This window comes from Delphinus delphis, chromosome 12, assembly GCF_949987515.2.
Source record: "Delphinus delphis chromosome 12, mDelDel1.2, whole genome shotgun sequence".
Lineage (NCBI taxonomy): Eukaryota > Metazoa > Chordata > Mammalia > Artiodactyla > Delphinidae > Delphinus > Delphinus delphis.
Genome location: NC_082694.2, coordinates 11,100,872 through 11,114,301, shown reverse-complemented (window position 1 = coordinate 11,114,301; position 13,430 = coordinate 11,100,872). Strand labels below are relative to the sequence as shown.

The following is a 13,430-nucleotide window of genomic DNA, read 5'->3' as shown; positions in this document are numbered from 1 at the left end:
TAGTTACACCAAACTTCTTTTTCCAGTAAGTTTTGTTTTAAGTTTTTGCCTTTCACATAGGTTTTAGTTTTTGCAAACTGTTGTTCACCCTCAAGGCAATATTCTTTTAAAGTTTGCTTGGCCGGTGTTAACCCGTTGTCTAGTAAGTATATATTGATCTAGTCTTTTGGCATTTTTGAAAACGTGACTTACCTTATTAGTATCTTATAATTAATAAGACCAGCTGGAGGGCTCATCTCCTAAGGGAAGAAGGATTAAGTCTGCAGTTACTTTGCCTCTTTAGAATCTGAGGTTGGTTCATTGTGAGGAGCCCATGTTCTTTCTACCTGGTCCCATTGCTGGTTAGTCCTTCCTGTTTGGGGTACGGAATTCCTATTTCTGGGATTACTTTGTTTATCCCCTTTTCCTAGGTTTCTTTTTTCATGCTTATGTGAATGAATACAACTATATATCTCAAGAATACGTCTATACTTTATGAATAGTCTTACAAATAATAGAAAAAAACAAAGTACTATTGTATATAACTAAAGGCTTGAACATTGCCTTCTTTGTATTATAACCATTTTTAAAATGCTTTATATTAACCTTTCTATTTTGAATGAAACTCACAGTTTTTCAAAATTCAAGTAATTTCATTTGGCAATAATAATTTTTACAACTTGGTCCGTGGGAGCCAGAGTCATCTGATTTTTTTCCTATCCAGAGATGTGGAAACAGCTCAAATTCTAAATGCCCAAAACTGTACTTCTTAGCTTTCCCTCCAAAACTACTTTTCTGTCGCTCATCTCTATGAATGGTGCCATTATTCACACGTTGCTCAGATCTGTGACCTGGAGTCATCCTTGCCTCTCCCATCACCTTCAGCCTCCGCTTCTAATCTATGGTCTATTCTTAATATCTCAACAGTAATTCCCCTTCTCTCTATGTCTGCTGTCCAGTTCTTCATCATTTCTTGCTTAGTTAATTGTAATAGTCTCCTCACCGGTCTACTCACCTCCTCTGCTCCCATTCTGCCACAGCTACCCAGAGTGGTATGGCCGCCTGTGTCGGGGGTGCCCAAGATCACCCCTCATTCAGGGATTTGTTAGCAGGACTCAGGACTCAGCCCATAGTTATACTCATGGCTAAGATGAGGACAGTGATCTCGCAAGGATACACAGCCAGATCATAAGGGGGACAGATAGGCAGAGTCTGGAGGAACCCATGGGAAGTCTTCCTCATGCTCTCTCCCTCCCATGAGGGGTCACACAGAGCACTTCCTCCTCCGACAATGAAAATGCAGCAGCATGTGTGTGATGTGTCAGCCCAGATAAGTTCTTTAGACTCAGAGCCCAAGCTTTTTAGTGAGGGCTAGCCACGTAGGCACCTCCTGCCTAACATATACCAAAATTCCAGGCCCTCTAGCAAGACAGCAGGTGTTCAGCAGAAACCATATTGTTTGCACAAATAGTTTAGGCATAATGGCCCACCCTACCTCTTAGGAAACCCTCTTAAAATGGAAGTTCCCAGACCCCAGCCAAGGGCCAACATTGCAAGTAGATGTTCCCAAGAATGGCAGTCTCAGGTCTGCTATAACTTTCTGCACGCCTCCTTTCCTTCCTTCCTGTTATTTTTCCTGTACACCAAAGTAAACACATAACTCTTATTTAAAAAAATCAGAATATAAGGAATTGTAAGAAATAAAATAAAAATCACTTGTAATGCCACCACTCAAATTCCATTTACATTTTAATATATATTCTTCCAGTCATTTTTCTGTACGTGTGTGCATGCTCAATTATGTAATTTTAAAAGTGTGCATTCTTCACTTAATATTGTGTGAATTTCTATGGTTTTTTTTCCCTTTAGATTTTTTTTAACAAAACATTACAAAGTTGAAGTCTCCTAGGTATCCCTCCCCAATCCTATTTCCCTTCTTTCCCAGAGATACTCACAATCTGTTGCTTATTGTCCCATATAGATTTTTGTAGATACCATTTACCTGTTTTTAAATTTTATATAACTATTACATAGTAAGTCATTCTATAACTTTATTTTTGCTCAGTAATTATATTTCTGAAATTTATATTACTAACATGAGGTTCTAGTTCATTCATCTTAATCAAGGTATAATATTCACACACACATGCACATATAAAATCACAGTTTATCCTATTGATGAACATGTAAGTTGTTTGCAGTTTATTACTAGTGATCGTTCCCCCAGTGATTTGTGATGCCACTTCTGTCATGTGTCAAGCTTTCCTACCTGCTTTGATATGTTTTGGTATTTTCTAGTCTATTGGTCTGTTATCTGTGTGGCTATCTTTTCATGAAAATAAATCATTACAGCATAGAGGTTAAAAACTGCTAGCCAGACTGGGGTTCAAATTCTGCCTCAGCCTCTTACAAAGCCTAAATTTCCTAATCTGTGAAACAGTACGTACCTAATTGATTCATAAGGATGGAATTAAACTATTCTTATAAAGAGTACTTAGTACAGTGCCTGGTCAGTAGCATAAGTTCAATAAATGCTAGTTATTATTAATATGATATTAATTATCATATAAAATAACATATAAAATATGATAACATTATCATATTAATATGATAATATCAGCGGTATTCCATTGTATGTATGGTCTGGACCATAAATTATTTAATCAAATCTCCTATTTTATTTTTTATTTTATCTTTTTAATAAATTTATTTATTTGTTTATTTTTGGCTGCATTGGGTCTTCATTGCTGTGCGCGGGCTTTTTCTAGCTGCAGTGAGCGGGGGCTACTCTTCGTTGCAGTGCGTGGGCTTCTCATTGTGGTGGCTTCTCTTGTTGCGGAGCATGGGCTCTAGGCACACGGGCTTCAGTAGTTGTGGCTCGTGGGTTCTAGAGCGCAGGCTCAGTAGTTGTGGCACATGGGCTTAGTTGCTCTGCGGCATGTGGGATCTTCCCGAACCAGGGCTCGAACCCGTGTCCCCTGCATTAGCAGGGGGATTCTTAACCACTGTGCCACCAGGGAAGCCCTCAAATCTCCTATTTTAGAAACTTAGGCTATTTCAAATTTTTACTGTATTGTAAGGATTAAATGAGATGACACATGTAGAGTCCTTAGGAGGTTGCCTCACATGACACTCAGTAAAGGTTAGTATTAGTGATGATTAATAAAAAAACTTTGCATGTGTTCTTACTTATTTCCTTAGGAAAAACTCCGAGGAGAAAATTGCTGGGTCAAAGATATGTATTTTAAGGCCCTTGATACAAATTGCAAAGATCTTTCTAAAACACAAATCTGGTGGTGACCCTTCCATGCTTAAATCCTTCTGTGATCCCCATGCCAGTGGGAGTAGGACCACGCAGAGCTCTCCTTGATCTAGCTGGTCTCTGCCTACTTCTTCAACCCCATCTTCCCTCCCAGCACTGCCCCAACCTAAACATTGCCATTCTAAACTCATTACAGTTGTTAATCCTTTCCCTGTAAAGACCTGCCTCCTTGTTTTTGGAAAACTTGATTTTTTTTTTTTTTGTGCCTAGAATGTTCTAATGCCTCCCCCAAATCAAAACTTACCTTAGGTCCCACTTCTGCCAAGAAACCGGCAGTGTTCCTCCCTGCCTCCCATCTGGGTTAGGCGAGCCTCTGATGTGCTGTCTCGTAGTTAGCTGTGCACATCTCTTTAGAGCATCTATTCATCCTGTAGTGAAATATTAACTTGATTACTTGTTTGTCCTGCGTAGTAGTCCGTAAGCTTTTGAAAGGCAAGGACAGTGTCATACTTCTTTTGCATAAATAGTAGGTACTGAATAAATGTTGGTTGGATAGATGGATGAAGGAATAACAAGGATCAATGAATACATTCCCTTGGCTGCAGGACAGTAGTCATTGAGCCACATACACACCCTTTCCTTCTCCTTCTCAGGACCACACTCTCCCCACACCCCACTCATGAATCCCCAAAATGCTTGATTTGACTATGTCTCAATTAGACTCTTGATTGTGAGAAACTAAGATGGACTCAGTTAATGCAAGTAAAGTTTGGTGATAAAGATTCACACAAAGCCTGAGAGGGTTACAGTCTTATGGAAATCTAAGAATAAATAAGGCTGGTCTGCATGCACATTGCTGTCTGGGGTGGTGCTAGGTGAATTAGGGCCTTCAAGGCCAGGAATTCTTGGGTCTTTGCTTCAGTGCTTCACCACCAACGTGCCCGCCTGTGTTTAGTCTGTTACAGCCTATTCTCTACCTCGTGCCTCCCACATGCTCATGGGTTCTGCTTCCTGGTACCTTTGGCTCCTTGACCCTCGTGGCTACTTCTGTCCCTCACGGTATCCTTTCAGCTCATCACCCCCTCGTTGTCCCAATATTTCTTAGTTCACGATCCTGAGGATGGATGTCATCTTTTCAAGCCAGACCATACGTCCGTCCACTGGTCAGCCTGTGCATTGCCCACCTGTGGCCTAATCAGTGTGGCTCCAGGAGTGAGAGGCAGGGTCACGCGGAACAAACTGTGGCTGCCCAAGGGCTGCTCCTTTAGCATTGGGTATTGCTGTGAATGGGGCATTTTTCCTTTGAATAGGCTATGGGTATTTCCCTGACAGAACTTGTCCCTATAGCCATTCATAAAATTTCTTATGCTTTTTGTCTAGTAATCATTCTGAGCAATGTTGAATGTGAATTTGTAAAGACGGTATGAGCCTTAATATGTTCTTGACTGCCAGGAACAGAACTTTGCCTCTAAGATTATGGTAAAACAAGCACCACATTGTGTTCTGTATAGCAACATCCATGGCCTTTCGCTCTAGTTCTGGGATGGGGTGGGCTTGCTCTTGGCCTTGCTTTACTTTGCCTTCCCTTTTTGTAGGGTATTGAGAATGAAGGTGAGTACCTAACTCGCTGGTGTGTGGAGATTTCTTGCTTCATGGGTCACAAAACTACAAAACAAGACTGCTCTTCTACCCTCTTTCTCATCCCACACCTCTGCCTCATTAGGACTCGGCTCTTCTCTGCAAGGAGAGCATTCGGGAGGGAATGGCTGCTGTGTCTCCGACTACCAGATTCCAGGTGAGTTGGACTTTTGTGTTTCTGAAATACTCTATCGGGCTCCAGAATGTAACCACGTTTCTTTCTCTATCTTGGAGCTTCTTTGATCAAACCCAACCAGGTGGAGGAAGGACTCCTTAGGGAGTGTGTCCTTCCTATTTGATTTGTGATATCTTTCAGTGATGCTTCCTTGCCTTGAACATGTGCCCACTAGCCTGTCACCAGGCACGCAGCCCCTGTGGCCTTCACCCTAAGCAATTTTGCCCAAAAACCAATGGTACGGGTCTGATTGGAAGGTTTGGGGAACAGCGGGCTGTTTCTAGTTCTGACTTCCCTTTAGTACATCCACTATGTATGGACTGAAAGTAGGTCCCCATATCCCAGGGAGTTGTTGGGTTAGGCGGAGAACGTGACACATACTGTAAAGCACCTCAGTGAAGTTGAAAGAGTCCTGAAGAGAGTTGTGTGTGGGTAGAGACGTGTGGTTTACCCCCTTCCTGCCCAAGGGCAGGGAGTCTTGAATTCCATGCTCTGGCTTAGAGCTTCTGCAGACACTGTGGAGACTCATCTGGGTTTCAGGATTGGGGGTAAAGATGCAACCTTACAGAATCACAGAACAGCAGAGTGAAATGAGAGCGATCTTAAAGATGATCTAATCTACACCATTATTTGAAGGATTTTTTAAAACACACACACACACACAGACAATTGGTGAAATTTGACTAAGGTTGTAGATTAGATAATTATATAATATCACTGCTATCCTGATTTTTACAGTCATGCTGTGATTATACAAGAGGATATCCTTGTTCTTACAAAATACACACTGAAACATTTATGAGTAAAGAGACATCATGTTTGCAAGTTACTCTAAAGAAGTTCAGGAAGAAGATAGGTGAATGTGCGTGTACTGAGAGAGACAGAAAGATAAAGCCAGTGTGGAAAATGTTAATTTGGGGAAGCTGGGTGAAGGGTACATGGGAATTCTTTGTTCTATTCTTGCACATTTTCTGTAAGTCTGAAAAAAGAACCCCTGATATTCAGAGGCTCGGCTAGGAAGAGAGTGTGGGGTTGTGACCAAGAACTTCATGCCTCGGGGGAGTATAGCACTTTCCCCTAATGCTTCAAAGCCTTACTTTGTCAGAACCATTTTCTTTCCACTCCCTCTGCATCCTCCAGGCTGTCATCATTATGATAGTTTTGTCTGGCCATGTAAAGAGAAGGGTTATGAATAAGGAGAACATAATTGTGTTTCCAGGACCCAGTGACATTCGAGGACGTGGCGGTGGTTTTCACAGATGAAGAGTGGAGGTGTCTGGTCCCTACTCAGAGGGACCTCTACAAGGAGGTGATGCTGGAGAACTATAAGAGCATTGTCTCGTTGGGTAAGGAGAGTTTCCCACCAGGAGTAGACTCTGTACTGTGTTGATGTGGGCTCGAGAGGCTAATAAATTGACACCTCTTCTCCTCCCACCCAAGTCAGAACCCCTGAGAGACAAGATCGAAGAGCAGAGGGATGTGGCTTAGGTGTACAGCAAGAGTGGGTTTCTTAATCCTGAACCCCAGCCTGGGACAGGCTTGCTCCCTGAGCTGTAAGCAGACTGGACAACCAAGGGGCCCTTGCTGAGAAGCCTGGCCCTGCAACACGGAGGGCCAGGGCCAGGGCCAGGAGGAGCAGGGCATGTGAGAGCCTGCTGCAGGGAACTGCTCTCCAGAGGGTTGGGGCCAGCAGAAGAGGCCGAGATACCTACGCCCAGGTCTTCCCTCAGCTCAGCAGTAACTTACTCAGCTCCATCCAGAGTGCTAAGGGGGAGTGCAAGGGGCATTCTCGTTGAGGGAAAATTTCTCCTCAAAGAAACAGAGGAGGGGGAAAGAAGTGTTTCCATTTAAAAAAAAAATGGGCAGATGGACAACAGGGTCCTACTCTTTAGCACAGGGAACAATATTTAATGTCCTGCGATAAACCATAATGGAAAAGAATCTATTGATGAAAAAGAATGTATATGTGTGTGTGTGTATATATATATATATATATATATATATATATATATATATATATATATATATAGCTGAGTCACTTTGCTGTACAGCAGAAATTAACACAACATTGTAAATCAGCTATTCTTCAATTAAAAAAAAAAAGGGGGGGACTTCCCTAGCAGTCCAGTGGTTAAGACTCTGTGCTTCCACTGCAGGGGGCGTGGGTTTGATCCCTGGTCAGGAACTAAGATCTTGCATGCCACACGCGCATGCCAAAAAAAAAAAGAGGGCATGTAGGGGTGAGATTAGAAGGTTGTAGCTCAGAGTAGGTCACTAGAAATGTGTTTGATTTTGAATATTTGTCTTAAGGACATCTTAGAGAGATGCCTGCAGAAGGCACTTTGCAATGATAGGGACTTGTGTGACAAAAGGAAAATTAAGAGCTACTGCTGATGTGAGGTATTCGTGAGAGTAAAGTTGGGCTCCTGTAAGGAGAACCTCTCAGGAGCTTCCAGAATAAGAGGCTGAGTGTGTACAGATTTAGAATAGACTTAAAATCAGCAGCAGGAGGCAGTAAAAGGAGTCACATCGCAGATTTCATTCAAGGCAGGTCAAAAAAGCAAGCACAACACCCTGGAGTAGCTTAAACAGGACAAATCTGGAAACAGAAGAGAATGTTTAGGGAGCATTAAGGGAGACTGCTGAGCCTTTGTCACTTTGGTAGGAAAAATAGAAATCTAAGGACAGAGACAGGAAGCCATGAGCAGGTGATGGATGTGGCCGTTCTCAGCAGAGAGTCAGCATACAACCAGATCGATGATCCTTGGGCCCAAGAAGAAAGTACCTCTCTTGCCCAAGTCAGGGGTCCCAATGCAGGGGAAGTTTAGACCTCAAGACTATTTCTAGGAGGGGATCTGTTTTTTAAATGTAACCAAAGATGGACAGATTCACTTCTAGAAATTTGTCCTAAGGAAATAATAAGATTAGCAGCCTGTGGTGTACACAGATATTCATCATACCATTGTTTGTTTTAGCAAAACATTGAAAACAGTCTGGAATGTCTGTCAGCAAGAGATTAATTAAATAAATGATGTTATTCCATACAATGTAATACCATGTAGCCATTAAAATGGTGAGGTAGAGCTGTGCTAATTAAAGTAATATTTAAAATTTTTTATTATGTGAAAAAATCAAGTTTAAAATTTAACATTATTTCATTATCCAGTTATTTGGGGTTTTTCCTTGTTTGTTTGTTTTTTTAATTGAGAGTCTTCTGCCCAAAATGATGTTTTCGATGTAAAAGTGCCTGGAGTGACATATATTATATATAGTGAATCGTTATGGATTTAGAAATTATCTACTTGTGGATGTCAAAATAAATCAAATAGGAATGATTTTAGTTGGAGTAGTCTTAGTTATTTTCCAAAATCTCTCTCCAGTAGTTTTTTATTATTTTCAAAAATTGAGATATAATTGTCATTATCCAGTTTTTAACAAAATGTATCTATAGGTATCTTTCAGTATCAAAGTGAATAGAAAGAAAGAAATGAATACAAAGTACGAAAGGTGATTTTTCTTATTACTTGTACATGCCTCTAGATTTCCTACAATGAACATGATCCACTTGTTTAAATAAAATCACAATAGTAAAGGGTAAATAAACAAAAATGGGCACCTATATAATACACATTACATATTCTTTTTTAAAAAAATAAATGTATTTATTTTTGGCTGCGTGGGGTCTTCATTGCTGCACATGGGCTTTCTCTAGTTGCAGCGAGCGGGGGCTACTCTTTGTCGTGGTGCGCGGGCTTCTCGTTGTGGTGGCTTCTCTGTGTTGCGGAGCATGGGCTCTAGGTGTGCGGGCTTCAGCAGCTGTGGCTCGAAGGCTCTAGAGCACAGGCTCAGTAGTGTGGCGCATGGGCTTAGTTGCTCCGCGGCATGTGGGATCTTCCCAGACCAAGGCTCGAACCTGTGTCTTCTGCATTGGCAGGCAGATTCTTAACCACTGCGTCACCAGAGAAGCCCCCACATTACACATTCTTATTCACTGTGACCTTTCTTCATTCTCATTTTCTCTGAGTTAAGGACTTTTCCCCCCATCCTACCAGTGCTAAAGCTAGGATCATCCCATTCACTTCGTGGGGAAGAATAAACACATTAATTCAAATGGAGTCTATCAACTCTCTGACCAAATGCTATTTGTTCCTTTTTGGAACCTCAGTCTTGACCTCCATTCAGAGTTTCCTGAATTCCTTATATGACTTCATACTCTGTATTCCTGGTGTGCACTTTCTGCCTTTTGCATTTGCTCTCTGAAAGACATAGAGGTTGGGATTAGCTTTGGAATCATTGTGTATTTAATCACACATGACCACCTGGCTTGTTTCTTTCTCCATGAGCAGGACTTCCAGTTCCTGGACCTGATGTGATTTTTCAGTTGAAGAGAGGGGATGAGCCTTGGATAGTGGAGCTTCATGGATCTGAGGGGAAAGAATGTGCAGAGAATGTCTCTCAAGGTAATTGAGTATGAACTGGGCGGGGCAGAGTTTTGTTTTGCTTTGTGGTTGTTATTTAGGTGTATGTGGGAGGGAGTATTGGGTATCACCTTTTTCTCAAATTCAAATCTTGTCCTTTATTATTTATTCTCTGTCCCCCACCAGTGCTTTTTTTTCTTTTTCTCTACACCTTAACGTTCTGTGCACTATTATTCACCAAATGTTTACTTTCTCAGACCTGTCACATTACCCATTCAACACTTTGATATTCCTATTCCTCACCATCCCCTCCACTTAACCAGCTCTCCTAATTAACCTAGCCATGCTCCCAATGGAAATTCTCCTCTTTTCTGAGATTTCCACTATCAGTTCTATTCCCCGTTTCAGTCCCAAGTCTTGGTTTCTCCCTAGAGTGTAACACTTTCTGGGAGCAAGCAATGCGGTGACTGTACATGGCTTTTCAGATTTATCATAGCATCTCTCCTCTCTGCTGTAACATTTCCTAGCCCAAGAAAGAAACATGCATCTGTGTTTTCTGTCCATTCCAGACTGGGAGACTAAGCCTGAAATCCAAGGTGCTTCAGAAGAAGAAAAATCAGAAAGAACATTGAGGGAAAAGCTTGGAATGAAAGGTCCTTCATCTCCTAAATTTGAAGTTCATGCAGTGGATGGTGGGTTGGGAACAGAGAAGGAAAGCCCTGCAGTGGAGGCCTGCAAGAAATCCCTTTCTCAGGAGGAAAGGTTGCAGCATGGGGCAACCCCTCCCAAGAAAATTCTCACTAAAGAGAGAGACCAGGAATGCAGTGACTGTGGGAAGACCTTTTTTGACCACTCCTCCCTTATTCGCCATCAGAGGACTCACACTGGAGAGAAGCCCTATGACTGTCCTGAGTGCGGGAAAGCCTTCAGTCACAGGAGCAGTCTCAGTAGACATCTGATGTCGCACACTGGGGAGAGCCCCTACGAGTGCAATGCCTGTGGGAAAGCCTTTTTCGACCGTTCATCCCTAACTGTACATCAGCGAATTCATACTGGAGAGAAGCCCTTTAAATGCAATGAGTGTGGAAAAGCCTTCTTTGACCGCTCGTCCCTTACTCGACACCAGAGAATTCATACTGGAGAAAGTCCTTATGAATGTAATCAGTGTGGGAAAGCCTTTAGCCAGAAAAGTATTCTTACTCGACATCAGCTAATCCATACGGGCAGGAAGCCGTATGAATGTAACGAGTGTGGGAAAGCCTTCTACGGTGTCTCATCACTGAATAGACATCAGAAAGCCCACGCTGGAGAGCCTCGCTATCAGTGCAGCGAGTGCGGGAAAGCTTTCTTTGACCGCTCCTCCCTTACTCAACATCAGAAGATTCACACCGGAGACAAGCCATATGAATGCAACGAATGTGGAAAAGCCTTTAGCCAGAGGTGCCGGCTTACGCGACACCAGAGGGTTCATACAGGAGAGAAGCCCTTTGAATGCAGCGTGTGTGGGAAGGTTTTCAGTTCCAAATCATCAGTTATTCAACATCAAAGGCGTTATGCCAAACAGGGAATAGACTGAGTTGAGCAAAAGCTTTAGTTAAAGGACCTCCATGCAAACTCAAGATAGGTCTTCCCCAACTTAAATCCATCTCCCGGTCATTGCACCTATTCTGGCTACTACTCTCCTTACCTGCCTCTGTTACCACAGTGTTTGAAGGAACATTCTCTACCCACTGTGTTATAGAGCTGATGTGGGATGCCAGAAATTAGGATGTGACTCTTTAGAGTCAGCATTTTGCAGAGGTTTGTCAGACGATAGGGACAAACGTTAGGAGGCCGTCCTCAGACACACCTCTCGTCCTAGGCCCCAGGTATCACTACACTTTAAATAACTGGAGGCCACAGCAGGAGGGGAAGGCACACTAATGTCAGAGCAATACGGTTGTTTCCAGAACAGTTCTTTATAGCCGTTAGTCCCTCTCTCTTGGAGACTTTTTGGGCACTGACCTTGTTCTGTTGTGTCCCAGCTTCTAGATCTCTTAATACTACTACTAGTAGCTAGCACTTATTGAGCGCTTATTATGGGGCAAGCACTCAGCTGAGAGTTTTGCAAGGAGTAGATTATTTGCTTCTCTCACTAACCCTCTGAAGTAGGTACTTTTACTACCCACATATTACAGATGAGCAAACTGAAGTTTAGAGGAGTTAAATAACTTGCCCAATATGACAGCTAGTAAAAGGTGAAGCCAGGTCTTGAATACAGGTCTCCCTTCAAAGTCTGTTCTCTTTACCATAATGCTATAAGGTTTGTTTTATAATTTATGTACATGTATTATTTCCTCAACCAGGTTGTAAGCACTCAGAGTTGTGACTTACATGTCTTTGTATCTCACACAGTGCCTTGCAAATAATAGGTGCTCAATAAATAGTTATCTGAATTAATGACTCTTTGACTTACCAAGTTCTATTTAAAACACCTCTTAGATTCACATCCTTTCTCTGAATTTCACAGTCTAGCCTGTACCTTTATCATCTCAGGCTCCCATTACTGCAGTAGACACTCCTTGATTCGAATTCTTTCCTCTTCATTATTGAGGAGGGAGATGTTAAGCTATGGGGCAATAAGTGAACCCAAAATAAAGATTCATTTCTCACATAAACTCAGATATGAGTCTGTCTTCCTTCATCCTCATCATTTAGAACATGTTGCCTCCAAGGTCATCATGGAAGAGAAAGCTGGGGGGTATGCTGGGATATTTTTCAGGGCCATCACTTCTGTTCATATCTCATAAACCAGAACCCAGCACCAAGATACTAGGAAAGTCAACAGGCACCTCAGCATTTGGTTAATATAAACAGCCTCTGTCACAAGTTACATTTTTCATATTACTGTTAGGCCGGTCTTTCCAAATGATCCCTTCCTGCCCATCATTGCCTTACTCAAGACCTAAAATAGCTCCCTGTTTAATGAAAACGTCTCTGAATATTTAAGGTCTGCCATGAGGTGATCCCACATTGCTAAACTTGAAATCTCGACTCCCAAAACCCTGCTAGTCCCTGGACCCAGTCCTATACTTTTATTTTATTGACAGTCAGGCACCAGGCAGCTTTGACTCTAGGCTTTGCATTCCCTTTCTATTTGCTTAAGGTGAAGCCCAGAAGAGGACTTGATTCTGAAAGGCTGTCTGGAACTTACCTCGCCATGCATGAATCCCAGTGGACCAACATGCATTTCTCCCTGGGAGTAAAAGTCTGATTCAAGAAGCTGGAATTCCAAACAGACCCTTCCCTAGCCTACCCACAACCCTATTGATCCACCTTTCTTAAAGCAGATAAGCAGCAGGAAGACTTTTCACATGTGGACTCTCAAAGTAACTTGAGGAAAAACAGTGCAGAATCTACTGAAGTGGATAATATCATTATTTAATAATGTCAAGTACAAAATAAAAGAAACTACTGACAGATTTTTGGCTGATGACTGTCTCTGAGAGTTCTGAATCTTTAATTTATTGCCTTGTTAAAAGTAAATTGAATGTCAGGTATTCCCCTAAGATACTCTGCCATTGTCAGCAAGATGAGACTAGAATGGACTTTTGAGTAAAGTGGTAATCAAAACAGAGTGGGGACATAAAGTCAGCAGTTCTCCCTTTGTTCCTTTCTAAAATTTGGTGATCTGCAGAGCATTTTTAAAAGGTGGAGTACTGTTCCATCTCCTAAAAATTCTGAGGAAAGGGCCATTTGACCTCTCAATAAGGTATGGAGTAGTGGAGGTCTTAAATTTTGAGGTTTTAGCTTCACTGAATGGCCATTAGTAGGGTGAAATCTTCGAATCAGAAATTGGACAAACTGGAAGTATGCCAGCATTCTTTTTTTTATTTTATTATTTTTTTTATTTTTGGCTGCAGCACTCGGGATCTCGTTCCCTGACCAAGGATCGAACCTGGGCCCCTGCATTGGGAGC

At 42.1% G+C, this 13,430-nt stretch overlaps 1 protein-coding gene across 1 annotated transcript; it reads left to right on the top strand.

The window, feature by feature from the left end:
• Positions 1–4,816: 4,816 nt before the first annotated feature.
• On the top strand, positions 4,817–12,924 carry ZNF2 (zinc finger protein 2). The gene is made up of 4 exons (XM_060027344.2): positions 4,817–5,036; positions 6,274–6,400; positions 9,401–9,514; positions 10,042–12,924. Exons 1-4 carry the CDS (start codon positions 5,004–5,006, stop codon positions 11,046–11,048), a joined length of 1,281 nt encoding a protein of 426 aa, XP_059883327.1. The 5' UTR covers positions 4,817–5,003; the 3' UTR covers positions 11,049–12,924.
• Positions 12,925–13,430: the final 506 nt, after the last annotated feature.